This window comes from Mustela nivalis (assembly GCF_964662115.1).
Source record: "Mustela nivalis genome assembly, chromosome: 5".
Taxonomy (NCBI): Eukaryota; Metazoa; Chordata; class Mammalia; order Carnivora; family Mustelidae; genus Mustela; species Mustela nivalis.
This window is the reverse complement of record NC_139024.1, coordinates 62,107,704-62,135,627: the sequence shown is the minus strand read 5'-3', so window position 1 is coordinate 62,135,627 and position 27,924 is coordinate 62,107,704. Positions and strand designations below refer to the sequence as shown.

Below are 27,924 nucleotides of genomic sequence, written 5' to 3'. Positions count from 1 at the left end.
TGAGAGAGACTTCTGTCCGGAATGAGGTGATCCCTAATTGTTTTCACTTGGGCAGGGAGAGGTAGAAGCTGGGTCCTGAACTCCTGACAATGGAGCTGTAAAGATGCACTGGACGGTTTATAGACTTTTGTGCGAGCAGTGCTGACTGTATTGCTTGTCAGGCTGTCACAGCTTTGATGAGTGTCCTTAGGGGTGTACGTGACACAGGCCCTTGCTTACCATGCCGTTCCCTTCTCCCCCTCTCTCACAAATGGTTTTGTTGTATCAGATCAGTCTATATTCTATTTAGACCTTTTCCTTTGTGCGACTGCAATTCCTAAGAGCTAGGAATTTTATAAATGTATAGACCACGTTCAGGAAGCAATCACATGCATTTCTATAAGACCGCTCATTTGTGGGGTAGCCTGGGTGGCTCTGTCAGTTAAACATCTCCCTTAGGCTCAGGTCATGATCTCCGGGTCCTGGGATCGAGCCCCACATTAGGCTCTGTGCTCAGTGGTGTTTGCTTCTCCCTCTCCCTTTGCCTCCTCCCCTCTGCTGTGCCCTGTCTCTCTTTCTCTCTCAAATAAATAAGTAAAATCTTAAAAAAAAAAGAAAGAAAGAAAGAAAGAAAAGACTGCTCGCTTGTTATAGGTATGATCTGAAGGGCGCTCATGCTCTTTCTTAAGTTCTCAAATCTTTTCCTGTATGTTTTAGTTAACTCTAAGATGTTGGAAATTAAAAAAAGAGGCATGGCCTCATTGGTTACTTTCTGAACCCCTTTTGTGGGTCCAAACATTAGATAGAAAACGTAGGAGGTCTCTTGCAGCAGTTTGCTTTTAGTCATGGAGCATCTAGGATCCAGTTAGAGGAGAGGTGGGTGGCATGGGAGAGCTGTCAGGGAACCTCACAGAGTGCTTCCATGTTTATTTGCAGCGAAAGAAGGCAAGCATTTTTGTCCTCACTTTACAGATGAGGAAGCAGGAAACTGCTTCATGTCAAACAGCTGATCACCCAGACCCTGCTCACACTCTTCCCAGCTGCCTCTCCAGTGTGGACAGTGGGAGAGTGAGGGCAAGTTTGAACTAAGCCTTGAAGTGTGGAGGCTAGCCTAAGGCCTCATCGGGGGGCTGCGTGAGCTGTAAAAGCCAGTCAGAAGCCTGTGCGCTACCCAGCACTCCCCCCGCCCCTTACTCACCCTGTTCCTTGGAGCCTCACCCTCGGGCTGGAGGTGTGTAACAGGGTGAGGTGTCTGTTGCACATCATATTTGGTCTCAAGCCCTTGTCTTTGTTTTTGAGGCTTAGCCACAAAGACCGCATCAGAGTGGCCGAGATGTAAACAGGCAGGCTGGCAGGTTGGCGTGGGAGCGCTTCTTGGCCGAGCCCTGGAGGGCAGAAGGCAGGTGAGGACGAGCAGTGTTAGAGAGACAGGTACGTGGAGCCACACTGCCTCCTCTGTGATTCCTGCTGAGATTTCTGTGGGAGCTCTTAGCACCATTTGTGGATTCTTCAGCTCGAAAGACCCAGGACGTATGGAGTGCTCAATATTGTTTACATGATGCATTTGCAGCTTTTTGAGGAAGATAGAAATAGGACTTTCCTTCTCTTAATCTATCTTTTTTAATGCGAAAATACTTTGAAAGGAATTATTAAGCCAACCTCAGCATTTAAAATTTTACATTTTGGGTGTTGTAAATGCAGAGGTAGAGTTTGGCTGTCCTTCAGTTGGACTTCAGGAGGCTTGGCTTAGAGAGTGCTTTGGCCGCTCTCCTACATTTCAGAGACATTCCCTCCAAGGCTGTGTCTCTGAAGGGTTGAAGATAAAAGCAACTGAACTTTGTTTAACTGACTTATTAACATTTTAAAGGACACTAAAGGTCACAGCCCAGGTGACTGCAGTTAATTTACTCAGTTTACAGACCATTCTTCTAAGTCTTATGCTTAAGTACATGTAGGTCTTTCTGTCTAGGATTTCAGGTTGCTTTCTTCCTTCTGCTCTGCTGGTCACATTGGGTTTTGTGTGCCTGTTTTAAGGTGACTTTATTCGGCCTGGCATGTGTGTCAGGTCTAGGCCCGGTGATGCCAGGAACACAAGGATGAGTAATAGGCGTCCTCCTTGGAGGCCTCAACCTGGTGGGATCATAGTGGGGACTCAAATAAGGTTCAGGCCAGACCGCTCTGGAGAAGGGGTGGTTCTGGTGAAATCAGTGTGTAGAGGTGGGAGGTGGGAGGTGTGTAGAGGTGTCTTGAAGGATGGGAAGAAGGGGCGAAGGTTTACCAGGTGCCAGGCCCTGCTCTGGGTGCCACCTGTGTAGAATTTCTCCTTATAACAACCAGATAAAGTACATTCTGTTGTTGTCTGCATTCTGTACAGGAAATTAAGATGAAAAAGAAGGAACTTGTCCAAGGACCCACAGCTCAACAGTGGTACTGCTGGGATTCTAGCTCAGGTAGTCTGGCTGAGAGTCTATGCTGTGAGCACTGCATGAGGCGAGTGGGATTTGGACCAATGAAGATTAAGGGCTATGGACTCCCAGGCAGTAGATGGGGGAGCTATAGTTATTGAAAGAGCCGAGGCAGACCAGTTGGGTAGGGCCTTGTGATTGATGCCCTGGGGTCCCACACTGAAGGGGATGATTGTAATGTCCCATTGTTCTAGGATTTGGGGTCCCTGTGCTGGTGCAGCATTGTATTTGTAATACAGTGGCGAGTGGGGAAGTTGTGAAGGTCTTTGAGTCCTGGAGTTGCAGAGGTTCTTGACTTCTGCTCTTCAGACCAGCCTGGGTTTTTGGCATTCATTCCCTGAGTAGGTGAACGTGTAGGTCTCAGCCCTTGCTGGCCTCTTCCCATTGTTTTTCCTTCCCTTCCTTGTTTCTGGGAAGAGTGTTCTAGAAGATCATCTGAACTGCTTCTACTTCTTTACCTCATCATCCAGTCTTCACCATTACCTCCGATCTATCCCGTGTCATCCCGCTGGAACTGGTGCTACTAAGGAGTCTGACTGATCATTCTGGTGAGGACTTTTCCGTCTTTGATTTGCCCAGTAGCTTCCGACCAGGGGCAGTTTTGCTCCGTCTCTTCTCCCTTGGATATCCCTTGGATAGCTGGCAATGTGTAGAGATACTTTTGGGTGTCACAGTTGTTTTGAGTCAGCCCTCTGTTCTTAAAACTTTCCATTTGCCTTGATAGAATTCTCTCCTGGCTTGTCTTACAGTGAATTCTCAGTTCATTCCTTACTGTCTTCTGTAGAGGATTCTTCTTCAGCCTTTTTATGTTGCTTCTCAGGATTCTTTTCCTTTCCTCATATGCCTCTTGGGTGAGCTCCTCAGTCCAGGGATTTAACTTCCATCTCTGGCTGTGTGGCTACCCATCTGTTGCAGGCTCCAGGTCTTTGGACTCCAGTCGTGTCTTTCTCCACCTCATTGGTATAGGTATTTTCAATTCAGCAGGTCTAAAATAAGGCCAGCCCAAAGTTGTCTTTGTCCATTTGTCCAAACCTGCCTCTCCCATGTTTGCTATCTGTCAGCGTTTGCTCCCCTTCAACAGTGAGCGCCATTTTACTCTGCTGCTGCTGTTGCTCAGGCACACACCCATGTCTCACCTGGATTACTGCCTCTCTGCCCCTCAACTCTGCAGCCTCATGTCCCACACTGCTACCAGGGGGAGCTTTCTAGAACAGAACTCTGAGGGTTCTCTGCTACAACAGATAAAGTTGAGGTGAGCTTGGCATGTGCAACCTTCTAGACCAAGCCCTTTGGTTTCAACTAGGAGTATTACTGCTCTCCAGAAAGCCCTTTTGAAAATGTTATGGGCGTTGGAGTAACTGGAATCCCCTGGAATCTCCATAAATCCTATTTACTTCTTAAGAGCGGGGTTCTACTTTGTGTCACCAACTTTTCCCTCCTTTTGGGGAAACTGGCCATTTATTTATTTATTTTAAAAAAGATTTTATTTATTTATTCCACAGAGAGAGAGATCACAAGTAGGCAAAGAGGCAGGCCGGGGTGAGGGGGTGGGGGAAGCCGGCGCCCTACTGAGCAGGGAGCCCGATGTGGGGCTCGATCCCAGGACCCTGGGATCACAACCAGAGCCGAAGGCAGAGGCCCAATCCACTGAGCCACCCAGGCGCCCTGGAAACTGGTCTTTTAGATGGCCTATGGGGCATGTGATTAAATAGGTATAAGTATGTTGGTGTTCCTAGTTTCTGTCCTGATAGCTTTAGGAGAATTCTGTTTTTTTCCTTCATGTCCTGGCAGTGCAGTTCTGTGTAGACCAACAATTAGGTTGACCAGATAGATATTCCTGCCATTAGGTATCAGACCATTCTAGAAGGGAATTGGGGATGAGGGATTTCTGTTTTCTAATTTTTCTGTGGTATTCAGTATAGCCTAACACTTGTGATAAAGGACTTTCAGCGTCCTTTTGGAGCTGGTAGGTTAAGTGGCTTCATCATATTATTTCCTAGTTCACTGGAGTGATTCCTCTCTAAGAACCATGGAACTGCCTGTCATTACACCCACATCTTAGGAAAACCCTATAGTACATTACAATGTTGGAAGTACTGACATACAGCTAATTGCACTTTGAAGGATTTGGACTTTTTGAAGCTTACTGGTGTGTTTTTCAGCAGATAACAAATATCTGAAAATAAATTCCCCTGGTACAACATAATACCAGAAGAAAGTAGTCAGTGTTTTTTAATCTTGTCTGGTGTGACTCCAGCGGTGGCAATCGTGACAGCATAAAATTGTACTGTTGGCACGAATGGGTTTGTGGGGATGGTAGCTTTGCTCTCTCCAGCGTGGTGCCTGCTGGAATCCCAGCTCCTGTGTGCTAAACTTCTTTCCGTGTTTCTCCCCAGAAGCCCCGTGTGCCACGCCCCTGATCTGCAGCTTCGGGAGGCCGGTGGACCTGGACAAGGACGACTACCAGAAGGTGGTGTGCAACAACGAGCATTGCCCCTACAGCAGCTGGATGCACCTGCAGTGTTTCTACGAGTGGGAGAGCAGCATCCTGGTCCAGTTTAACTGCATCGGCCGCGCACGCAGCTGGAACGAGAAGCAGTGCCGGCAGAACATGTGGACAAAGAAGGGCTACGACCTGGCCTTCCGCTTCTGCTCCTGCCGCTGTGGACAGGGCCACTTAAAAAAGGACACGGACTGGTATCAGGTGAAGCGGATGCAGGATGAGAAAAAGAAGAAATCTGGGTCAGAGAAGAACTCAGGGAGGCCCCCCGGTGAAGCGGGGGAGGAGGCCAAAAAGTGCCGGCCGCCCAACAAGCCCCAGAAAGGCCTGAGCCACGACCTCCCCCGGCGGCACTCCATGGACCGGCAGAACTCCCAGGAGAAGGCGGTCGGGGCAGCAGCCTACGGGGCACGCTCCCCCTGCGCCTCCCCGGGCCAGTCCCCGCCCACCGGCTACTCCATCCTCTCCCCTGCCCACTTCAGCGGCCCTCGCTCCTCGAGATACCTTGGGGAATTCCTAAAGAATGCCATCCATCTGGAGCCTCACAAAAAGGCCATGGCCGGGGGCCATGTGTTCCGAAACACCCACTTTGACTACAGTCCGGCTGGGTTATCGGTGCACCGGGGGGGCCACTTTGATGCTCCCGTGCAGTTCCTGCGGCGCCTGGACCTGTCCGAGCTGCTCACGCACATCCCTAGGCATAAGTTGAACACTTTCCACGTGCGGATGGAAGACGATGCCCAGATGGGCCAGGGCGAGGATCTGCGGAAATTCATCCTTGCGGCCCTCAGTGCCAGCCACAGGAATGTTGTAAACTGCGCTCTGTGCCACCGGGCACTCCCGGTGTTCGAACAGTTCCCTTTGGTGGACGGAACTCTGTTCTTAAGCCCATCGAGACACGATGAGATCGAATATGACGTCCCGTGTCATCTTCAAGGTACAGGTGTTCATCCACCTTGCCTGTTTTCCCTTGTTAAAAGCCGAGAAGCAGAATGGGCTTGCTCTCTTCTGGAGTCAGTGTAATGGCGGGTACCTCTTGTTCTTGTTGGGTGCCCGGCACTGTTGGGATGTTTCGGCTTTGCCCCTTGAGGTGCTGGAGGGGGTGCTGGTACCAGTTTGTACATTTGGTACAATGACTCTTGATGTCACTGTACCAAATAACAGTTGTCCTGGTGGGCCATTTTATGTTTTTATTCTGCTGTCATTTGAAGGGAGGATTCCTCGTGTACAGTTTTCCTTCACTGGGAGGGAATTGAGTAGGAATTGCATAACTATATCACTTGGTGTAAAACAGTTGCTTTTGCAACCTGTGTTAATGTGCCCAGCATGCTGTGTATTCTCTTGATCCTTGTAAACATAAGGGAGTAACAGAAGAGGGTCAGGGAGGGCCAGTGTGTTTTTCAGATGAGCTGAATTAATCTTGAAGTTTATGGAAAATCAGGCTTTCTTGATAACAGCAAAAGGAGAGTGGACGATTATTGGAAGCTGAGGCATCACCCTTCTGGCGAAGGCAGAGAGCTTAGTGCTGTGGATGACATTCAGGGGTGCAGGGATATTTCAGCCTGACTTGAATGATGGGTGTTGGTCAGGTTAAGTGAGCAATTGGTCAATTTGTGTGAAATTACTGAGTTTATATAAAGGTGAGATACATGAAATGTAACATGTTTATAACTTCAAAAGTGTGCTAAAAAAAACCATGGTAGAATCAATATATCTCTACCTGTCTTTGTCCCACACCCCCTGTTGTTTCAGTTCTCAGAGATAGCGTTTTTCAATTATGACTGATTCTTAGGTTTTTATTTATTTATTTATTTTAAAGGAGTTTATTTATTTGTCAGAGAGAGAGAACAAGCAGGGGGAGCTGCAGACAGAGGGAGAAGCAGACTACCTGCTGAGTAAGGAGCCAGCCATGGGACTTGATCCCAGGACCCAAAGATCATGACCTGAGCAGAAGGCAGATGCTTAACTGATTGAACCACCCAGGCATCCCACCATTGTAATTTTAAAACTGCCGTCTTCATATCCAGTTTTAGATATTGTCTATTGACTTAAGGTGGATGATTGTGCTTTCTTAAATCATCCCATTTCTCTCAGGATAATGTATCACAATTCCTGGTGAAATCCTTAATGTTTTTACTGCTTTGATTATGTAAATGTCTACAGTTGAGCACGAAGTGTAGGTGTATTTCCTATCATATAGTATATTCTAGGATGTCTTTTGTTTTGTTATTACAGTTGATAATTGTTTCACAATTTCATTTGCTTATTAGTCTTCTTGGAACCATTGGCTGGTTGCTCTCCAGCAGCTTCCACAAAGCTTTCAAATCATTTGCACATACCTATCCTCCATTTAATGAACTTCTTTTTGTAGAAATTAAATTTCCTTCATGGAACCTTTCATCTTCCTGCTCCTGTCTGTCTGGCTGTACTCATTAGCTGCTATACTGCATGGCTGCCTTTCTAGGAATTCTTTGCTTACTTTTCTGTTCTTTATCTTCTATTTCCTAGATATCATGTTTTCTTTTTTCTTGGTTTATTTCCTCAGTTTGTTAAGAAACATTCCCAGGAGGTTTCTGAGAAAGGAAGCATGGGCTTAGGTATTTTCAGACTCTGAAAGTCTGATAATGTCTTGATTCTGTCTTCACACTTGATTGCTATTTGGTTGGGTAGAGTCTTCCAAGTTACAAATATTTTCCCCTTAGGAGTTTGAAGGCATTTCTTTCTTCACTATATCTGGTCTTCCAGTGTCAGTGTTGAGAAGTCAGTATTTTACTGCTGTCCCTTTGCTTTCTCCTCCGATCCCCTGAGGTTTTAAGATTTTCTCTTTATCCCTAGTGTTCTGAAGTTTCACCATGACACAGGTCTTCCTCTCCACCCCCATTCATTGTGCAGTGTGCTTTCTTGGATTTTTGGCTGTGTAAACTCATAGTCTTCAGTTTGGGGAGATTTTCTTCTGGTTTCTTTCTCTGATCATTTCCTCTTTCATTTTCAAATACAGCTGTGGAACTGTTAGTCAGATATTGGACCTTAAGTTTAATCTTTTTTTTTTTTTTTTTTTTGAAGATAGAGGGAGACCTTACACATCCTATTGCTTATCTTTCTCTTTATCCTGCCTTTTGGAAGATTTCTTTGGCTTTATATGTCAGGATTTTTACTGAATTCAAGATTTTCTGTTCTATAAATACATAAATTATAATTTCCAAGAGCACTTTTTAATATCATCTTGTTCTTGTTTCATGGATGCAGGTTCCTATTTTAACTGTCCCCTCAACAGGAAAGAAGTGAGGTTGAGGGGAGTGGTCTCATTCCTTTTCTAAAATTTCACCTAACCTTTTAGCCCTTTAGCCTTTGTTAAAATCAAACTGATCCAGAACATAGTGTTTGAAACCAGGGATGGTTTATGATTTCTCATAGTTCTCTGGGTTGGTTGGTTCAGATGATCCCTGACACATGTCTGACAGTTGGCTGACTGGCTGGCCTGGCAGGGGTCCTCCGCTGGAATGAATGGCTCATCCCGGTTTGGTGTGGTCTTTTATCTTCCAGTGGGCTAGACTGGGCTTTTTCCTGCATTCAGGGGGTGAGAAGGTGGGGCCTGCTCTCTCAAGAGGCGAAAGCTTGGAACCGAGTATCATCACTTCCATCACATTGTGGTTTTCAAAATAAGTTGTAAGGCTAGCCCAGATTTAGGAGATGATTATTAAATAGACTACTTCTTGATGGAAGAAGTTGCATAGAATGTTTGGTTACTTGTCTACTCCACTGTTTCCCTTTTGGCGCCTCATTCCACTGCTTGCGTCCAGTTTCAGAGCTAAGTCATTTAAAATTTCTTCATCTGATTTTGTGATCTCCTGTTTTGCTTCAGGTTTGCAGGTATCTCAGTTTCCCAGAAGATGGAGCTTATGTATCGTTTCTTGTTCTTTATACTGGTTGGGGTTAATTTTCGAGGGAAGTAGGTAGAAACCACTTTCACTTTAAGACTGGAAATATTCTCTGTAAAGATGAAAGGAGAGTACAGGGGTTCAGCATAAACGAGAGGACTGTTGTTCTTACTCTGTCTGTGATGACGGATTCTTTTCACTTACATCAGTGAATCAATCTTATGTATTCCATGCCTGGGCTGGTTGCTATCAATCCTTGCCTTCCATCTGAGGTTAGTAAGATGCTCTTACAAAAATGGAACTACCTTCACCAGGCCTAACTTAACCACCATCTATGGAATGAGTAACACCTGGGTATGATGTACTTTAAGCATCCTATAATTTCCAATCAGGAAGGGGCCACTGGGTAGTTAAAGGAGGCAATTTGAAGGCAGATGTCAGAAGGTGGATGGATTTTGATAACAAGAGGGTCTGGCTGTGTAAGGCCTTTGTTGATAGGACAGAGGCAATCTGAGCAAAGGAATGGTGATTTAAAAGTTGAAACAGAACTGGGGAGAAGAGATTGGTGAGAGTGGAGGTTCTCCAGTGGAAAATGAGTAGGGTAGGTAGGGAGAACGGATTATGGGTGTCCTTTCAAGCCTCAGTAAGGGCTTTGTCATGTTCTTTAAGATCTGAAGAGTCTAATATTTTTTTTTTTTTAAAGCAGATGATCACCTGGGGGCAGGGAAGTTGTTTGAAAGGATGGGGGGGAGACTTTTCTCCAGAGAGGTGGAACTTAAATCTCCTGCCTAGATGGCAGGAGATGAGAGATTGCTGGGTGATGACAGTGGGAACTGAAAGGTAGGAATATCCACAAGAGGTTGTTTTAAAGAAAAAATTGTGGCTTTGGGAATAACTTGCCTGTAGAGGATGAAGCTGCATCCTGGTTGGCTCACTTTGGCTCTAGAGCAGATAAAGGATGCTATCATGGACGGGATTGGAGAACACTGGGAAGGAGACCTGTCTTAGGGAAAGGAAGATGAGGGCATTGGCTGGAGAGGTCTGTCTAGCAAGCACTGTTAGAAATAAGCATCTGGGATGAAAACTGGGGAGCTTATTTTATAACAGGGTGGTTCAGATCTTAAGATTGGAGCATTCTTGAATAGAGAGAGAAGAGAAAGAAAAGGAAGAATGTGCGACAGAGCCCAGGACCACGTGTGAAGGGTACCTTTCAGAGAATGGTTGGAAAAAGGTGAAGATTAGATAGACCTGAGAAACAAGAGTGGTGTGTGTGTGTGTGTGTGTGTGAGAGAGAGAGAGAGAGAACATGGTGCCCTCTGTTGAGGAGGAAGAGAGAGCCTTGTAAGCAAATGAAATGGAAAGTTACCCTGTCAGTACTATTTACCTCTTTCCAGAGGGTAAGGAGCAGGCTGGTCCTAACCATAGAAAGGTGACGAGCCATGGTTTGGCTCCTGGCCAGGAGCGGCGCATTCTGAAGGAGTACGTGTTCTGAGTATAGCGTATAGCACTGTGGCGCTCCCTGATGCCTACGTAGAGAGCAGCAATGTTGCTATTGTACACCGTCTAGGTGGATCCTGGACATGCCCAATCTTTCCTAATGACTTGAATCCTAAACCTTTCCATGCAAACAAGGGTGACCTCTTTTCCTTTGCAAGCATTTGATGTTAACAAATGATGGAGAAATGGGGTTGTTTCTCTTAAGAGGCCAGTAGATAATAAGACATTGTACTCCATTTAAATCACCACTTACAAGTTAGATATGATCCTGGTTCCTAAATTAAATATGGTGAGGCTGAGCAGTTTTGGAGACAGGGACAGTTAACACAGTAATTGTGGCTGTGGGATAATTCTGGGCCACCAGTACCAAGACAGACTGTTGACTTTCCTACGGTGGGACTTGTCAGTGGATGAAAGCCCGTGGCTGCAGACTGGCGTTGTTGGTTCAGGCTCTGTGCCACACACAGGCTTCTGAGCTGAGAGTCCTGCATGACCATTGGTTGGTTTGTAGGATTTGTACCTTGGTCATTTGAATTTGGATGTCCATATTATAAACCTGGCAGTATTTTTTAGAAAAGTGAATTGAAGCCCTATTTAATAAAGATACAACTTTGGAGTATGTGTCCCATTGACAGTTGTAATTCATCATTATTCTAAAAGGACAACTTGGGGATATAGGCTGAATATGACCTATTTTGCTACTTATTTTATCTGAATGGTAACATGTTTGCTTATAATTGATAGATCAGCCAGTGTTTTAGCCCCGATGATGGCCATTCTCAGCACTGTGTCTTCTGTGCACAGGGAGGCTCATGCACCTGTATGCGGTGTGCGTGGACTGCCTGGAAGGGGTTCATAAGATCATCTGCATCAAGTGTAAGTCGCGGTGGGACGGCAGCTGGCACCAGCTGGGCACCATGTACACCTACGACATCTTGGCTGCCTCTCCATGTTGTCAGGTTGGTATCGACACCCTAGACCAAGTTGTGTGTGAACTCCGGCTTCTGTCCCCTGGCAAATGCAGAGGAGATAGAGCCGCACCATCGTTCGTTCAGAAGAGGGCGAGGAAGATAGCAAGTGGCTGTACCACCTCATCCCCGAGTCCAGGAATGATGGCTAATTTTCCATGGTTTGATGAAGCTATTGCTGGGATACTCTACAGCCATTGTGGGGGGGGGGTATTGTAGAATGGGGGTATTGTAGAATAATATATAATTAATGGGAAATATTTTTAGGGTACTAAGTAAAAAAGGTAGTTTATAAAATGGTGTAACAGTATGCTTCTTTTTGTAAAAAGTGACTACAGAAAGGGATCTGCTAACCTATAAGCCCGAGGTTGTGTCTGCGTGCTGGGATGCTAAGTGGTTCCTGTCGCTTATATTTTCTTGTTTTGTGTGACTAACATATACTTAGGTTCTAATAAGAAAAAGTTATTTATTTATTTATTACAATTTTATTTATTTGACAGACAGAGATCACAAGTAGGCAGAGAGGCAGGCAGAAAGAGAGGAAGGGAAGCAGGCTCCCTGCTCAGCAGGGAGCCTGATGCTGGGCTGGATCCCAGGACCCTGGGATCATGACCTGAGCCAATGGCAGAGGCTTTAACCCAGTGAGCCACCCAGATGCCCCAAGAAGAAGTCATTTAAAAGGAAGAAGAAACTTTTACTTTCTTTGGTGGACAGCATTTTCTTTTTGCTTCCTTTCTGTGGGGTAGCACTGTTACACAGGAACTGCCTTCTTCTACTGTGTTGGAGGCTATCGTGAAATGTTTGTAATCCTTAAAGCATTGCTGAGAGGAAGCATTTTCCGAAGTTTAGCTGTCACCAGAGGAAAGGGAGGTAGTAGTCCGGGAAAACACGTTAAATAAGTTCATGGAAACACAGGAGGCAAAACAAAATCCTTGGAAGTATCTTGGTTCATTTCCAAGTGCTTGGAGGAAAAGAGAGCCTTGTTTTAGAATTCCTTCATGTTCATGGGTAGGAGATAATTTTACTTTGCTCTTTAGTCTCTGAGCTTGGCTTTAATACAAATAACTATTAAGCACTTCATTAGTTACTATATAGCTTTGTATCTTTAGCACTATGGTGTGATTTTTTAAAAAAGAATATCCTGTGATAAGCTGTGCAGGTTGAAGAAAAAGGTTGGCTAAGCGGGTGCTTCAGCCATACTTCGTCTATACTAGTGTTCTCAAAAAAGAGCTATGGTCAGGAGAGACCTAAATGGCCATCCATAGCTTGTCGTTTGATTCTAGACAGGGCTGACTTTTCTCGTATGCTATTCTAATATATTGTCCACATTTCCATTTTAAAATTCCATTAGCCTTGGAAATGAGATCTCAAAGTCTTTTTAGCTGCACCCTGTAGCATTTGGTAATACTCAACTGTGCTATAGCGCCAGCTCTTGGATGAGAGAAACAGAAGGAAGTGGCTCCTCTCGTTGATACACACAAGAGAGGGTTCTCTTTTAAAGAAGTAAGGAGGGGATGCCTGGGTGGCTCAGTTGGTTAAGCGACTGCCTTGGGCTCAGGTTACGATCCTAGAGTCACAGGATTGAGTCCCGCATCGGGCTCCCTGCTCAGCAGGGAGTCTGCTTCTCCCTCTGACCTTCTCCCCTCTCATGTTCTCTCTCTCTCATTCTCTATCTCCCATAAATAAATAAAATATTAAAAAAAAAAAAGAAGTAAGGAAGGAAAAGAGTTTGGGGCCGTTCATTGGTGCTAGAAAGGATGTGGGAGAGCTAGGTTAGCCTCCTTGTTTTCCACATGCAGTGGGGGTCTTCACAAATGTGGCACAGCCATGCTAAAACCTCTAACTCCCTGTCTGCTCCTCTTCTTGCTATATCACTGAGAGACAGTGGGATTATTTCCTTATCTTTAGGGAGGAGAGCAGAATGGCATCCTGCCACAGCCAGCCTGGTGGTATTCACTGTGTATTTCTTCCTTAAAACAATGTGAGCCCAGACCTCTATTTTCTGGCCTTGAACTAAAAGTGGAAAACAATGTTTGATTACTCTTTGGCTTTAAAAAAAAAAAAATGTCAGTTAACTATAGTTCACTCTTGAACAACACAGGGGGTAGTGGTACTGACCCCATGTGTGGTCAAAAATCTGCCTGTAACTTTTAACTCCCCAAACACTTAAATACGAACAGCCTACTGTTGACCAGAAGCCTTACTGATAACATGAATGGTTGATTGACACGTATTTTGTGTAAGTATTTTATACTGTATTTGTACAATAAAGCAAAGGAAAGAAAATGTTATAAAGAAAATAATAAGGAAAAGAAAAAAAAATTTATAGTCCTGTACTGTATTTATTTTTAAAAAGCTGCTCATAAGTGGACCTGTGCAGTTCAACCCATGTTGTTCAAGGGCAACTGTGTATTCACTGGGAAGGTGTAAATGTTAGATGCTATTAACGAATCCAGGAAGGTCTTCTGCTAAGACTTTGAGCCAAAAAGAAGCTTAATGGTTAATTATTTGAAAGGAATAACAGTTTAAAGAGAATGATTAAAGAGAGAGGTTTGCCCAGAATTTCACTTTTGTTGTTCAGAGCGATTAGTCAGCTAAAAGGGAATTTATCTTAGCCACAGAAAGGTTGTCTGTGTCATAACTAAGAATGTGGGCTCTGGAATAAGCTTCTTTGGTCCAGTCCTCAGTCTTTCTGCTTCCTAACTATGTGGCCTTGGGCATGTTGCTGTCAGTCCGTGCCTGTGTCTTCATCTAAATTCACAGACCACCACGTAACTCCCATGAGTGTGTTGAGGACAAAATGAGATTATACTTTTTTTTTTTTAAAGATTTTATTTATTTATTTGACAGAGATCACAAGTAGGCAGAGAGGCAGGCAGAGAGAGAGAGCAGGAAGCACGCTCCCCGCTGAGCAGAGAGCCCGATGTGGGGCTCGATCCCAGGACTCTGAGATCATGACCTGAGCTGAAGGCAGAGGCTTTAACCCACTGAGCCACCCAGGCACCCCGAGATTATACTTTTTATTACATTTTTGGAATGAATCTAAATTGAGAGTCTGTTGTATCTATCGTTTCTGGTTATTCCTTTAAGTTCTTGGACCTTGAGCTAAAAGATTCTAGTCTTGTGCTGTTAGATACCCAGGCACAAAGGAAGATCTAGTGTGTGGTGGTTTCCTGAAGCCTCAGGATCCACAGAGCACTTCTTCCTGGATTGTTAATTTTGCTGGAGTATTTTCGGGAAATTTTATTTTTACATCAAAGGAAACAAGTGTAGTAAGGAGCAGAATGCAAAAATGTGTATGAATTTTTAAAATAAACTCAGCCCAGTCCATGAAGTTTCATGAGGCTTTGAATGAGGGGAGTCAGCTTCAGCGTCTTCTTACAGTCCAGGGGGAGGGGTGTCCTGTTGTTAGGGGAGCTTCCGTGGAGCAGTTCAGGCCCTGCGGGTTGGGAATTTTCCTCCTACAAGTAGGTGAAAGTGCTCAGGGTGCTGCAGGTCAGAGGGAAAGAGGAGTCAGTCTGTCAGACAGATGATGAATGTGTAAATGTGTATCTTCCGCTCTGCCTCCCCTGCGTTTGCTAACAAGAGAGACAGACTCCCAGCTCAACTCCGGAGCAGTTCCTCAGACCTCATGGTGTTGCGTTTTGGGGTGGCTGGCGGTGACATCGTGGCGAGGCGGCAGGAAGGGCGCGGTGGCTGACCCGTCTGTGTTTCGCCCACAGGCCCGCCTGAACTGTAAGCACTGCGGGAAGCCGGTGATCGACGTGCGGATCGGGATGCAGTACTTCTCCGAGTACAGCAACGTCCAGCAGTGTCCGCACTGTGGGAACCTGGACTACCATTTCGTGAAGCCATTTTCCTCCTTCAAAGTTCTCGAAGCTTATTGATGAAAGCTTTGCTTTAGGAATAGCTATTTTATTGACTTTTATTTCTTTATTACATATCTTTTATAGGGAAACATTCTGTGACATGACTTTCTTTTCTAATTTAAAGGAGAGTTCCTTTGTGTATGTGTGCCACTAAAACGGGGTTGGCCCCTTGCCCTCTCTTGACTCCTGAGTGTTGGTCTGTGGTCCTGACTGGAGCCCAAATGGATAATCCCGTGAGTCTGGGGTAGAGGTTCACTCTCACTAAGAGTCTCTCGGACAGCTTTTAAGGTGGTGGGGAGGATAGGGTGGATTTAGTTAAAGGGATTATGAGATTATCAACTAAAAGCCTGGTGGTAGTTGGAAAGAAGCTCTTATTAAAATGTTAACTGTCTAAAGACCCACTTTTAGATCTGCTCTGGGCCTTGAGAAGAACATGGGACAGTGACTGTAAGTCTGTGCCTGGAGCGCTGGGAGTGCACTAGTCTGTCTTGGCTCAGGGTTGTGCCGGCACACTGACCTGTAGATGATTGGAAAGCAGATACGAGTGGTGTTTCTATCACCTCTGTGATTAGGCAGGCAGTTTTCACACTGAAAATTATATCCAAATTATAAGACATAGGAAAACTAGTGGTGTTGCAAATGTTTTTAGGTAAACTGACCTGTAACAGAGAGAACATACCGAATGAATTTGGAAGTGCTGCACATGGACTCAAGGGGGCAAGATCAGGTGGAACCCTGTCTTTGGAATTGTGTCTTTGAAGTTGGTCAGATGAGCTCTTAAGGAGAACCCATGAATGACATGATTTGGGTGGTACTGATTTATGTAGGTTGCACTGTCCAGGGGCCATTTGATGTCAGATTCTTCTCACAGCCATAGACCCTAACTGGTGAAATTCAGAACCATCATCACTATGCTTTTTATTCCACAAAATTGTTATGGCCACATTTTATCCATTTAATGCTGAGCTTCCCAAATCATAGGTTTGACCCCAAGAAGGAAAGGAAAAAATTGCTTTGTGAGGATATGAGGAAAGGAATAATAATTTCAATATTTCTTTTTAAAGTGTGTTTTCATTTCTCAAAACACGGATTGTAATATATAACAGTATTTTGAAAATAGATCATTCTGAAGCTCTCCATGATACTTCACCATTAGTGAAACAAGATGATAATTTGTATAACTTGATTAGTCAGAGCATTGGGCTTTCCAAAATACAGCCTTTTGTGATTAGAGCTTGATGATTTAAATAGACTGACACCCTATACTATCATAGAATTGGAATTGGAATATGATTTCTCAAAAATGGATTTGGTAATTTCAAGTATTGTATACATATATGCTAATAGAAAGCTGAAAATACATCTATTTTATGGGTAGCCAAATTTGGAGTGATGTGAACAGTTTGTATTACTCATGTGGTTTATACCTTTTTTTTTTTTTTTTTTTTTTTCTCAGAACAGCTGTTTTACCTCTGAGAAGTTTTTAGGTATTACTGCAAGCAAGTTTGAGTTCTACTGTATGAAATATTTGATTTTTTTTTTTTTTGAAACAACAGAGCATTGAAGAACCAATATATCAGCTAATATTCTTATCTTTCAGTTTGGATGATTGTAATTCGGTTTACTGCCTCTCATTTGGTGGTTGATGGTCTGAAAAATATTTCACAGTGGGGGGAAATGCTCAATGCCTCTATGAAGCAGCGAATCGATATTGGCCTGAAAAAGGCCTATAGAACAGAGCCCTTGCAGATGTGTCTTAATACACAGAGCTGTATTTGTGAGTTAACTGGTGCCCCACTGATTCTCTCATGTACCCAAGTATAAAAATTCGTAGGTTTCTCGTGTCTTGAGGTAATATTTGAGTTTCAGTTCTGAATTTCAAATGGATAATAAAATATTGTAATGCTGTTTTTTAATGCACCTAAAATTTTATAGAGAAACCTGCTTATTATTATTGTTCTGGATCTTAAAGTTTATATATAAATCATGTTCACAAGCTCCTTAGTCTAAAACTGCTGTGAATGTGGTGTCTGATGCATTCAGTATTTTCTTCTTCTATTGGTTTGTACTCTCTGAAAAATAAGTAGGAGGAGTTTTCCCTGTAATTGGATAAAATTTGCTTTTGGCCTTTATTTGAACCACAAAGTTAGGATTCTGTGGATGCTGCGGTTCTGAAAAAGGAGAGGGATAGGTATCATCCCTATAGGATGATTCTCCCTATAGGAGAATATTGTTTGCCTTTAAGGCATCACATTCTCTTCTAAAGTAGAAAATCTGGCTTATTTGAGAGTGAAATACAATGAGTATGCAACAATGTGGAGAATAAATCTTATTTTGGAAATCTGCTATTCTTAGTATTTTCACCAGATTTTCTCAAAGTACTTTGCTCTGAATACATCAGTGGAGATTAGAGTATGTCAAAAAAGATGACTATTTTGTTGTGGTTTGGATATTAAAGGATATTAGTCACCCAAGAGACCCATTTTTCTGTTTTTCTGATAGACAATGTTCAATAAAATGAACCACTCATAAGTGATTAATAATTTCAAAGTGATTTTTTTTTTTACCTGTTCTAACTTTTTAAAAGAATCATTTATTTTTTTAAGAGTTCTGTACCTGGAACAAATAAAATTTTACCTGCTTCAGTTCAGTGAGAAACCATTTCTGATGGCTTTATCGTTTCTCTTTAGGCTGACTCAGTTCTCCATTCTCTTCTGGCTGCACATGAAGCAAGTGATAATACCGAGTTTATCAACTACTTGATTTTAAAAGATAGACATTGGCCATGAAATTGGGCGGTGGGATGAATTATTCCATTCAAACTAAGCCAGAGCTCTCCCTGGTCTTTAATTTCCAGGTTTTGCAGAAGTTTATTTTCAGAGTAAAAAGTATTTTCATTGCTTTTTGGGGGAAATTAACTCAAGGAAGGAATATTATTAGGTATTTAAATACTAAAACTAACAGGCTGATGCATAACTTAGTAGACCATGAAGACTAATTTGCTGAAATTTTGTGTTTTGTCCCCTAAGACCAACGCCTCACGTACAGTTGGTTCTCCTGTACCCGGGTCGGGACCTCCGCGTGGCTTCTCCTCTTTGGTCTCCTGGTTGCAGCTCTTGAGCAGTTTCAGTTGGTTTGGGAGGACTTGAGGAGAAAGCGCTCCTGTTCAGTGTTTTTGTTCCTTTAATGGGATGCTGCCTAACCCAGCTCATCTCTATGTCCTTTGACTTCATTATTACTCCAGGTAATTGAAAGAAAACATAATGGATGGGCATCGTTAAAACCAGCTCAAAAATATATTCTTGTCCTAAAGATTTCTTGTCAAGATGTCTTGGATTGCACTTTTGTTGAGGGAAGACAGTGTAAATAGTTAAAGAATGTGGATAAAACTGAAACAATTTGGTTATGGAATTGTGTGTGGTGTTTGAAGGTTTCTGTTTGTGAAATGTATGTATTAAAAATAATAAAATCTCAGAAGCTAACGTTGTACTCTCTCTTCGGTGTGTCACTTTATTTTTTTGTCTGGGCTTCAGGGTTTTGGGGTTTGGGCCTATTTGATCAGAATAGATAGTGGGGAAGCCTTTCTGGGGTTTGAGCACAGTCCGTTCTTGGTCACTGCTGCTGGTCATGAGAACCGCAGCCTCTTTATGCTGTTCGATGGCGGCGGGTCGCATGCAGCCTACCTTTGCGATACAATAAGCCTTCTATAGAACAGAGTTACTTCCATGGAGATGGTCCAAAGTTAATTGTTCTGGTTATAGGGAGCTCTACTGAATGGGTAGGCAGTCCTAGTCTACAGAGTTTTCTTGGGTTCCCATGCCTGTAACAATTTTTATAATGAGAAGACTTTATCATATGCTACTTCATTTTAAGAAAATGAAAACTGAGTTGTGATTAAACCTCTTGCGACTTTGCACTGTGGTCAGTGCTTTTAAAATCTCATTGTCCCTTTCATTTCCACTGTCATTCTCAGCTAGTGGATTGAAATCCACAAAAACACTGGAACACAGGAGAAGAGGTGGAAATGTGGGTGAGGGACATGTCTCCAGTCTGCCAGTGGATTCAAAGGCTTGTCTTCCCACTTACTACAGACATCTGAGGCATAAATTTTATTTTATTTGAAGCCATAAGGACTCGGGATCTTACGGTTTCTGCTAGCGTAATTTACTCAACAAAATTCCTTTGCAGTTGTAAGAAAAATACAGTTCTTAACTGTGGCAGAGCAGAAAGAGGAAATGAAGTTAAGCAGTGATTGATAGGAATTAAGTTTAATGGGAGAAGAATCTTGTTTGTAGTGGTTTCCATTTCTTTAAATCCGGCTTATATTGTTTTCACTTAAATTTAGCAGCAATTAAATTCCTAGTTATGCAGGCTGTTTTCTTGAGTGAAGAGGTAAATTTTGGGAGGAAAAAAAGCTTGCCTTGAGTTTGTGTGCTTTCCATGTTTTGCTAGCTGGCCATAGTTGGGATAAACCTTATTTAATGAATATGAAATACCTTTGAAGATAGTTACTATTTTAAATAATTTTTTTCAAGGAATATTTTTTCCTGTAGTGGCAGCCTGTAGCACTGTGGTAATGACTTCATACAAACTCTGTCTAATATTGCTATGCCTCAGGGGTGGCAAAATAAAAATTAAAGTACTTTGATGGAGTTCAGTAGGACGACACTGTTTACACTTGTTGGTGTTCAGCGAATGGAATCTGCCGCCATTACATCATTTCATCATTTTCTGGTGAGGGATACTATGCCAAGTGGTTCTGATACACAAGATCAAAAATTTAGATCATATCTTAAAATCAAGTTTAGAGCTTCCTAGTTGCATGTCTCATAAATATAAGAGTAAAAACCCATAGCCATAAAAGTCTAGAATTTAGAGATACCAGAATTTAGCACAAGGGTTATGTTTTCACATAATATATGTATATATGTATATATGTATATATGTACAATAGTATATGTTTGTTAATTGCATCACTATTGTACTTATTTTAGAGAGAAATGGAGGCTTAGAGAATTTAAATCTACATAATAAATTCACGTTGTTAATGGCTGAGAATATTAAGTCTGGGTTTCTTCTCCTAGCTCTCCAAATAATATCAATGGATGGGTACTTTGCTTAGAGGTGAGAGAGAACTTTGGGTTTATTTTCACAAGACAGTAGGTGTAAAAGATATAGCCCTCGTTTTAGCCAGACAGGTTCTAAAATGGCAGTAATTCTGAGTGTTTTCCCTGGGCTGTTGTATAAGGGTGATACGTACTTTTGAAAGCATCCCTTCTTTTTAGAAGAAAAAACCAAAGAGGAACACTTTTATAAAAGGGAAAAATAATATTTGAAATAATATTTGAAAAATAATATTTGTGTCCTTTGCATCATTTTTGTGCATTAATTTCTTGACATGTGTTCCCTTTTGTTTGAACATTGCTTGAGGATATAAGGTGACATTTTAACAGTCTGCACTAAGAATTCACCATTTTATTCACTTTGGGATCTGACCTTGAGTTGTTTGATTCCAACGTGTCCAGCTGTCAGATTTGATAGCATTGGTCTCTGCAATTTGGGCAGGGTTTTCCTTTTTGACTAACTTTTCAAACAGTTTCTCTTGGTGTGTTTCATTTTTGGTTTCTCACTATTTTGTCTGAAGCTCTGGTATCTCAGACTTTTTTTTTTTTTTTTTTTTTTTTTTTTACGGTTTTATTTATTTGACAGAAATGGAGCACAAGCAGGGGAAGCAGCAGGCAGAGGGAGAAGGAGAAGCTGGGCAGGGAGCCTGATGTGGGTCTTGATTTCAGGACCCTGAGATCATGATCCAAGCCAAAGGCAGATGCTTAACCCACTGAGCCACCCAGGTGCCCCTCTGAGGCTTTTTTGAGTTTTATTTGTATTCCACACAGGCTTAGGGGGAAAATGCTGGTTACATGTTTCTTTTAGTGACTTAAGATTTTTTATGGTCTAGGGTCTATCTCTTGAGCTAATATGTAGTGATACTCCAAATTATTGCAAAACCATGAGTTGGCAATCAGTCCCTTATACTTGTTTTCATCATGTTAACAAATCACATATTTTCTGAAGCTCTGTTGACATAGCATGTGATTGATGAAAAAGTAAAGCTAAGGTGAAGCCCCTAGGCTAGAGTTGGTCTGAGGCTCCAGACCCTCCATGGCTCTAAAAAGAGAGTGATTTGGGCAGGGAGCAAAATGGCAGTCCTGAGGGCTATTGTGAATATTTCAAAAAGCTTAACAGGGATGTAATGAGACTGCACAGGATACCTAAAAGGTCAATTTATTTTTGGCTTACAGTAACCCTGGTTATCTCATCAAATGCTGGCAGTAGCACATGTCTCTGATGAATAATATATGAGAATACAAATGAATTATTACCCAATAAATGCTGTTCATTTTATAGACATAACCTTTCAGAATTGGATAGGATCAAGTTAGGTGAGGGTCGTCTTTGGTGGAGGCAGAGTTGGGAAAATGCCATTTTTTAGATGTGTCTACTTTTTATAATCCTTTTCCTTTTACCTATTGTGATACTTTTGCCTTATTTTTTCATACATGCACATCTCTTTCCTGCCTTGTTCTTTCTCCTGACTATCCTATTGTATCAAGGTTCTTAACCATTGGAATAATGGTAAAAGCCTCCTGATAAACCCAGGCATGACTTAGTCAATAAATTTAAAAAGTTAGTTAAAAATATAGATTCTTATAATTGCCATTGATACAAGTAGTTGATCACTAGAGGAATCAAGTGGACCTATATTTACATATGCGGCCAATTGTTTTTTTGACAAAGGTGTAAAGAGAATTTAGTGAAGAAATGGCAGTGCTGGAATAATTTGATATCCATATGCATAAAAACAAAAACTAAACCTGGGTTTTTACTCACACCATATTAAAAAAAAATTCAAAGTGGGTAATAGATCTAAGTGTAGAATCTATAAAAAGATTCGGCACAGCAAAGAAAACATTAAGACCAAAAGGCAACCTACTGAATGGGAGAAGGTATTCACAAATGACAAATCTGATAAAGGATTAGTATCCAAAACATTTATTTATTTTTTAAAAATATTTTATTTATTTGCCAGAGCGAGAGGGACAGAGAGAGAGAGAGAGAACATACAAGCAGGCAGAGAAGCAGGCAGAGGCAGCAAGAGAAGCTGGCTCCCCTCAGAGCAGGGAGCCAGATACAGGACTTAATCCCAGGACACCAGGATCATGACCTGAGCCGAAGGCAGTGGCTTAACCAACTGAGCCACCCAGGTGTCCCTAGTATCCCAAACATTTAAAGAACTGACACTACTCAACACCCAAAGACCGAATAACCCAATTAAAAAATGGGCAGAAGACATGATCAGACATTTCTCTAAAAGAGACTTAGAAATGGCCAGCACACACAAAAATGCTCAGCATCACTCATTATCAGGGAAATGAGAATGGAAACTACAAAGAATTATCACTTCATATCTGTCAAAATGGTTAAAATCAACAACAGAAGAAAAAAGTGCCTGCAAAGATATGGAGAAAAAGGGAGAAAAGCGAACAAGTGCAGCCACTGTGGAAGACAGTATGAAGTTTCCTCAAAAAATTAAAAGTAGGACTACCCTATGATCCAGTAATTGTACTACTGGGTATTTACCCCCCAAAATACAAAAACAAATTCAAAGGGATACATGCACCCCTATGTCTACTGCAGAATCATTTATAATAGCCAGACTTCGGAAGCAGCCCAAGTGTCCATTGATAGATGAATAAAGAATATGTGGGTATACACACACACACACACACACACACACACACACACACACACACACACTAGCATATTATTCAGCCATAAATGTAGGATGAAATCTTGCCATTGGCAACAACATGGATAAAGCCAAGAGTATAATGAAGGCTAAGTGAAATAAGTCAGAGAATGGCAAAGTGATCACTCACATGTGGAATTTTAAGAAAAACCAAACGAGCAAAATGAAGGAAAAAAGAGATCAAGAAACAGACTTTTAACTGTAGAGAACAAACTGATGGTTCAGAGAGGCAGTGGGTGGGGGGATAAGTGGAATGGGGGATGGGGATTAAAGAATACAGTTATGACGAAAAAGAAAATGTAAAAATCTGAAGATGGATGATTTGGATTTTATTAAAATCAAGAACTTCTCAAAGATATTAAGAGAATGAAGATGAACTACAGACTGGAAGAAAAGGACTTGTTATCCAGAATCTATGAAGAATTCCCAAAATGTAAAAACAACAACAAAAAGACACAATTTAAAAAAGGGCAAAATATTGGAACAGGCACTTTGCCCAATAAAAAAAAAAAAAAAAAGAATGATAAATGAATACACGGTAAAACATTCAACATAATAGTCATTAGGAGCATTCCAATTGAAACCACAATGAAACACCACTACATACCCATTGGAAGGACTCTGATTATAGAGGGAATACAAATACAAATTGTTGGCAAAGTTGCTGGGTCCTGAAGCGAACTCTCATTCACTGCTGATGGCAAACAGTCTGGCAATTTCCTAAAAAGCTAAGCATGCCTGTGCTATGTCCCAGCCGTTCCACTCTGTATTTACCCAAGCGAAATGAAAGCATGTCCACACACAGACTTGTTCACGAATGTTTATAGCAGCTTTATTTGTCACAGCCACAGAACAGAAACAACCCAAATGTCCATCGGCCAGAGAATGGATGAACAGAATGTGGGATATGTATACAGGAGAGCATCACTCAGCCATAAAAAGGAGCAAAGTATGGATAAGATAAAAAGTCGAAGTAATCACGCTGCAGTGGAAGAAACCAGAGGAAACGAGAATATATACCTTATGATGCCATTTATATAAAACTCAAGAAAATGCAAGCAAATCTATAGTGTGCTCTCAGTAGTTGCCTGGGGCCGGGCTGAGGGGTATGTATATATGGGGAGGGGAGAGTGAAAATGATGACAAAGGGGTTGGAGGAAACTTTGGGCAATTGATGTGTACATCACCTTGATTGTGATGACGATTTCACAGGTGTATACATCTTTTGAAACTTACCATATACCTTAAATGTGTGAGTTATTGTATATTAATTATACCTTCATAAAGCAGAAGAAATATCCTCCCCAAGGGATCACCTATGCCATAACATTTTATTTAAATTAAAATAACAAGTGCACATTCATGACAGATTCAGTTTGTTTTAATGTGTGATTTCTGCAATTATGGCACCATGCTGCCTTTGCTGCAAAATCTTTTGTGATGCATTCTCTAAGAATACTTCCCCAGAGTTTTCTTTAAAATGGAACAAGAGGGGTGCCTGAGTGGGTCAATGGGTTAAGCTTAAGCCTCTGCCTTCAGCTCAGGTCATGATCCCAGGGTCCTGGGATCCAGCATGGCATCAGGCTCCCTGCCTGGCGGGGAGCCTGCTTCTCCCTCTCCCATTCCCCCTGCTTGTGTTCCTTCTCTCTCTGTGTCTCTCTCTGTCAAATAAATAGACAAAATCTTTAAAAATAAATAAATAAATAAATAAATAAATAAAATGGAACAAGAACTTCAAGACACAAAAATAACCCTTTACCCTTTTGGGATTTCTGTCCCATATTCTTTTACTGTTTTATTCCAACATTTAATTCAACAGTGTGTGTGTGTGTGTGTGTGTGTGTGTGTGTGAGAGAGAGAGAGAGAGAGAGAGAATTACCTTATTTCCAAACATCCTACTGAGTTATTGAAATGGTATTTTCCTTTTATAATTATATGTGATTGGTGCATGTGCTATTTTTATTAAATTACATTATTGCAGGGACAAATAGAACAGGCACAAACAAGTTTGGGAATAAACATGGGCTAAGTTTTGGTTAGCACACAACTGTCCAGGGCGCAGGGTAGGGGTGCGTGGGAACTGTGTGCAGGGAAGCCAGGAGCCACAGGCGTTCATCACTGTGCAGCTTTATGACATGAGCTGGAGTCCGTGCCTTTGTCGGACTGGCTAAGCAAACGTCCGTTGAGAAGGAGTCTACCGCTCAAGCTCTCAGTGCTTCCTTTCCTCGTCTGTAATGATGAAGAGTACCCACCTGGGGCCAGGGGTGTTATGAAGGGTTAGGTGAAGCAGTGTAAACAAAGGGCTCTCTGCAGTCCCTGGCATGTTGTTAAGTGCTGACAACGTATCTTCTTACGGTCACGTGTGTTATCTCATTGTCAGTATTCTTACAATGGTAGGACAGGAAAGACCTCCGAGATCGGCTCATGCTGTGTATTTTACAGGAGAGGAAGATGGTTAAACACATCAGCATACAGGACTGCAGGTGTTGTACGCCACCAAAAGTGGGTAATCCTAAGGAGGAGGCTCCCTGGGGCCTTCTCCCTAAAGGGCTCCTGGAAACCTAGGGAGCAAGCTCTCTGATCAGGTGGGGGAATTGCAGCTTTACCAGACCCCTAACAGAGCTTCTGAGAGCAGCCTTCCTCGTTCAGAAGGCTGGTCATTTTCAATAGCTGTGAACATTTTAAAATCAGTGAGTGTGTGAAGCAAGGCAACAAGGTAAGAAGGCAGCTGAGAAGGTTGTGGGATGAATAAACAGAGGAAATCTGACTGACGGAGGTGGATTAGAAATTTTGTGAAAGCTGTGTTTGGTTTTCCCCACTTAGGTTTAGCTTCACCCTGAGACCTACGCTTCCAAAACCTACGTCTTCCTTGGCTGGAAAATAATTTATTTTTCCCCCTGGCTGGTGAAAAGGAACAACTGGCCATAGGTTTTGTTACAGCGATTGCTTCTTCCTTTGAAGCATGCCCACGAAGGATGGCATCCACACTCCTGACTTAGTGCAGCGAATGCCACTTGCAAGTGGTCAGCCTTGCTTGGAATGCGGTAGAACAGATCATGGTCGTTCTGTGCTCGTCAGGATAGCGCCTTCAGTGTTGGGGGGTTTGCTTCTATTGGTCCCATCTGGTTGCAAGATGCACCTGCCAAAATGCTGCAGGTCGTTAACCGCTGACAGGCATCTGAATTCGCTCCGCAGAGTAGGGCCGGTGTCTGCCAGCACTGATGCCAGTCTGAGAGGCAGGAGGCCTGGGTTTGAACTGTGCCTCGTACACTCAGGCAAACCACTCCATCTTTTGGATCCTGTTTTCTGTTATAGCATGAAAATACAAATACCAACTGGCTAATATTCTTAGAGTGAGATTTAATGAGTTTTAATAGGGTAAATGAATTTATAAGCTCTTCAGTGACACATAGACATGAGATGTTATTAAAAGGAGCAAGTCAGTGATATTCCATTTAATTCTATTTTAAATATTTTTATTTATTTGAGAGAGAGCATGCGAGCAAGAGTATGAGTGGGGGTGGGAGGAGGGAGGAAGAGCAGAAGGAGAGGGATAAGCAGATTCCACACTGAGCACAAGGAGCCTGATGGGGGCCTCGATCTCATGATCCTGAGATCATGACTCAAGCTGAAATCAAGAGTCTGATGCTTACCATACTGAGCCACCCAGGCACCCCAATTCTACTTTAAAAAGAGTACCATTGGGCACCTTGGTGGCTTGGATGGCTGGGTGTCTGCCTTTGGCTCAGATCATGAGCCCGGGGTCCTGGGATCGAGTCCTACCTCAGGTTCCCTGCTCAGTGGGGAGCCTGTTTCTCCCTCTGCCTCTCTCTCTCTCTGTCATGAATAAACAAATGAAATCTTAAAAAAAAAAAAAAAAGAGTAGCATTTATCCTGGATGCCTTTGATCCTGGGTGTTAAATAGCTGTGACTGTGTCACTAATTAGTCTTTTATATGTCAACCCTGACATGCTAAATTCTAGCCAGTTCAGCTTGTATTGAGATATACTGTTTATTGAACACATACTATGTGCACATACTTTTTGGTAAAAAAAATTATGACTATTCAGAAGGCTGATCTTCTTCAATAGCAGTGAAAGTCTTTTAAAAACTTACTAAATTCTACTTTTGAAGTGTCATCATTCCATGAGACGTGACGAGCTCCTTGAGGTTATGTACACCTAAAATAGTTCTTGCTGAGAATTACTGTGTTCATTCGTGATCTACCCTAACACTGAAATGAAAGTTTAAATGTAGATCCTTTTTAAAAGAACTAATTGAAATTCTAACAAAGCATTTGACTTATAAGGTTTGCATTTTTAGGTTAAGAAGATTTTTATTAGACTGAAAGAAGTCTGAAAGAAATTTCATTCCTGGCATATCTGTCATTTACATTTTGTCAGGTTTATTAGTGCATATGCAGAACGTTGTGTGCAGAGAAACAAGAGTTTTTTTAAAAAAATTGTATTGGAATCTTAGTCATTTTCCAGATGCCTTTAATCTCGTGTCTCTATAGGTAGGATATGGGCTGTTGTTCTTATTCTTTTGGAATTGGGATTTCTTTTTTTTTTTTTTTAACATTAAGCATTTATATGATGCCTACGGTAAGAAGCACTAGCAATGTTTTATTATAGTTTTGGGGGTAAAAACATTACAGAAGCGGTGATAGGCAAATTCTGTTTCTATTGTTAAAAGCTTTATGATTTTTTTGTAAAATTGATGTGCATATTCAGATTTGCATTACTGAAAGTTTTAAGAAAATATCTTTAGCAAACTAAGCTACATGAGAAAGCTTATTCAAAATTGCTAAGTTTTAAAATTCAAAAGAGACTACTTTATCTAAGAAGAATAGTAAGAATAGTGTTTAAAATGGTCAAGTTGAAGTTTTTGTTATTAGAATGGCCTCTATTTTGAGATTGGAGCAAGTGCTTAGGCACTTTTAGTTTTCTTGGTTTACACAT

At 42.1% G+C, this 27,924-nt stretch overlaps 1 protein-coding gene across 2 annotated transcripts in view; it reads left to right on the top strand.

The window, feature by feature from the left end:
- Positions 1–18,638, top strand: part of HECA (hdc homolog, cell cycle regulator) — a 45,430-nt gene extending 26,792 nt beyond the window's left edge. The window contains exons 2-5 of one of the 2 annotated variants that reach the window (XR_014311905.1): positions 4,841–5,881; positions 11,124–11,278; positions 15,010–15,389; positions 16,613–18,638. Coding sequence is in view for 1 of the 2 variants with exons in the window: in XM_082731051.1 (XP_082587177.1) it covers positions 4,841–5,881; positions 11,124–11,278; positions 15,010–15,174 (1,361 nt within the window). In the remaining variant the exon portion in view is untranslated. Of the gene's footprint in view, positions 1–4,840; positions 5,882–11,123; positions 11,279–15,009 lie in introns of both variants that reach the window. The other variant, XM_082731051.1, reaches the window with a different exon arrangement.
- Positions 18,639–27,924: the final 9,286 nt, after the last annotated feature.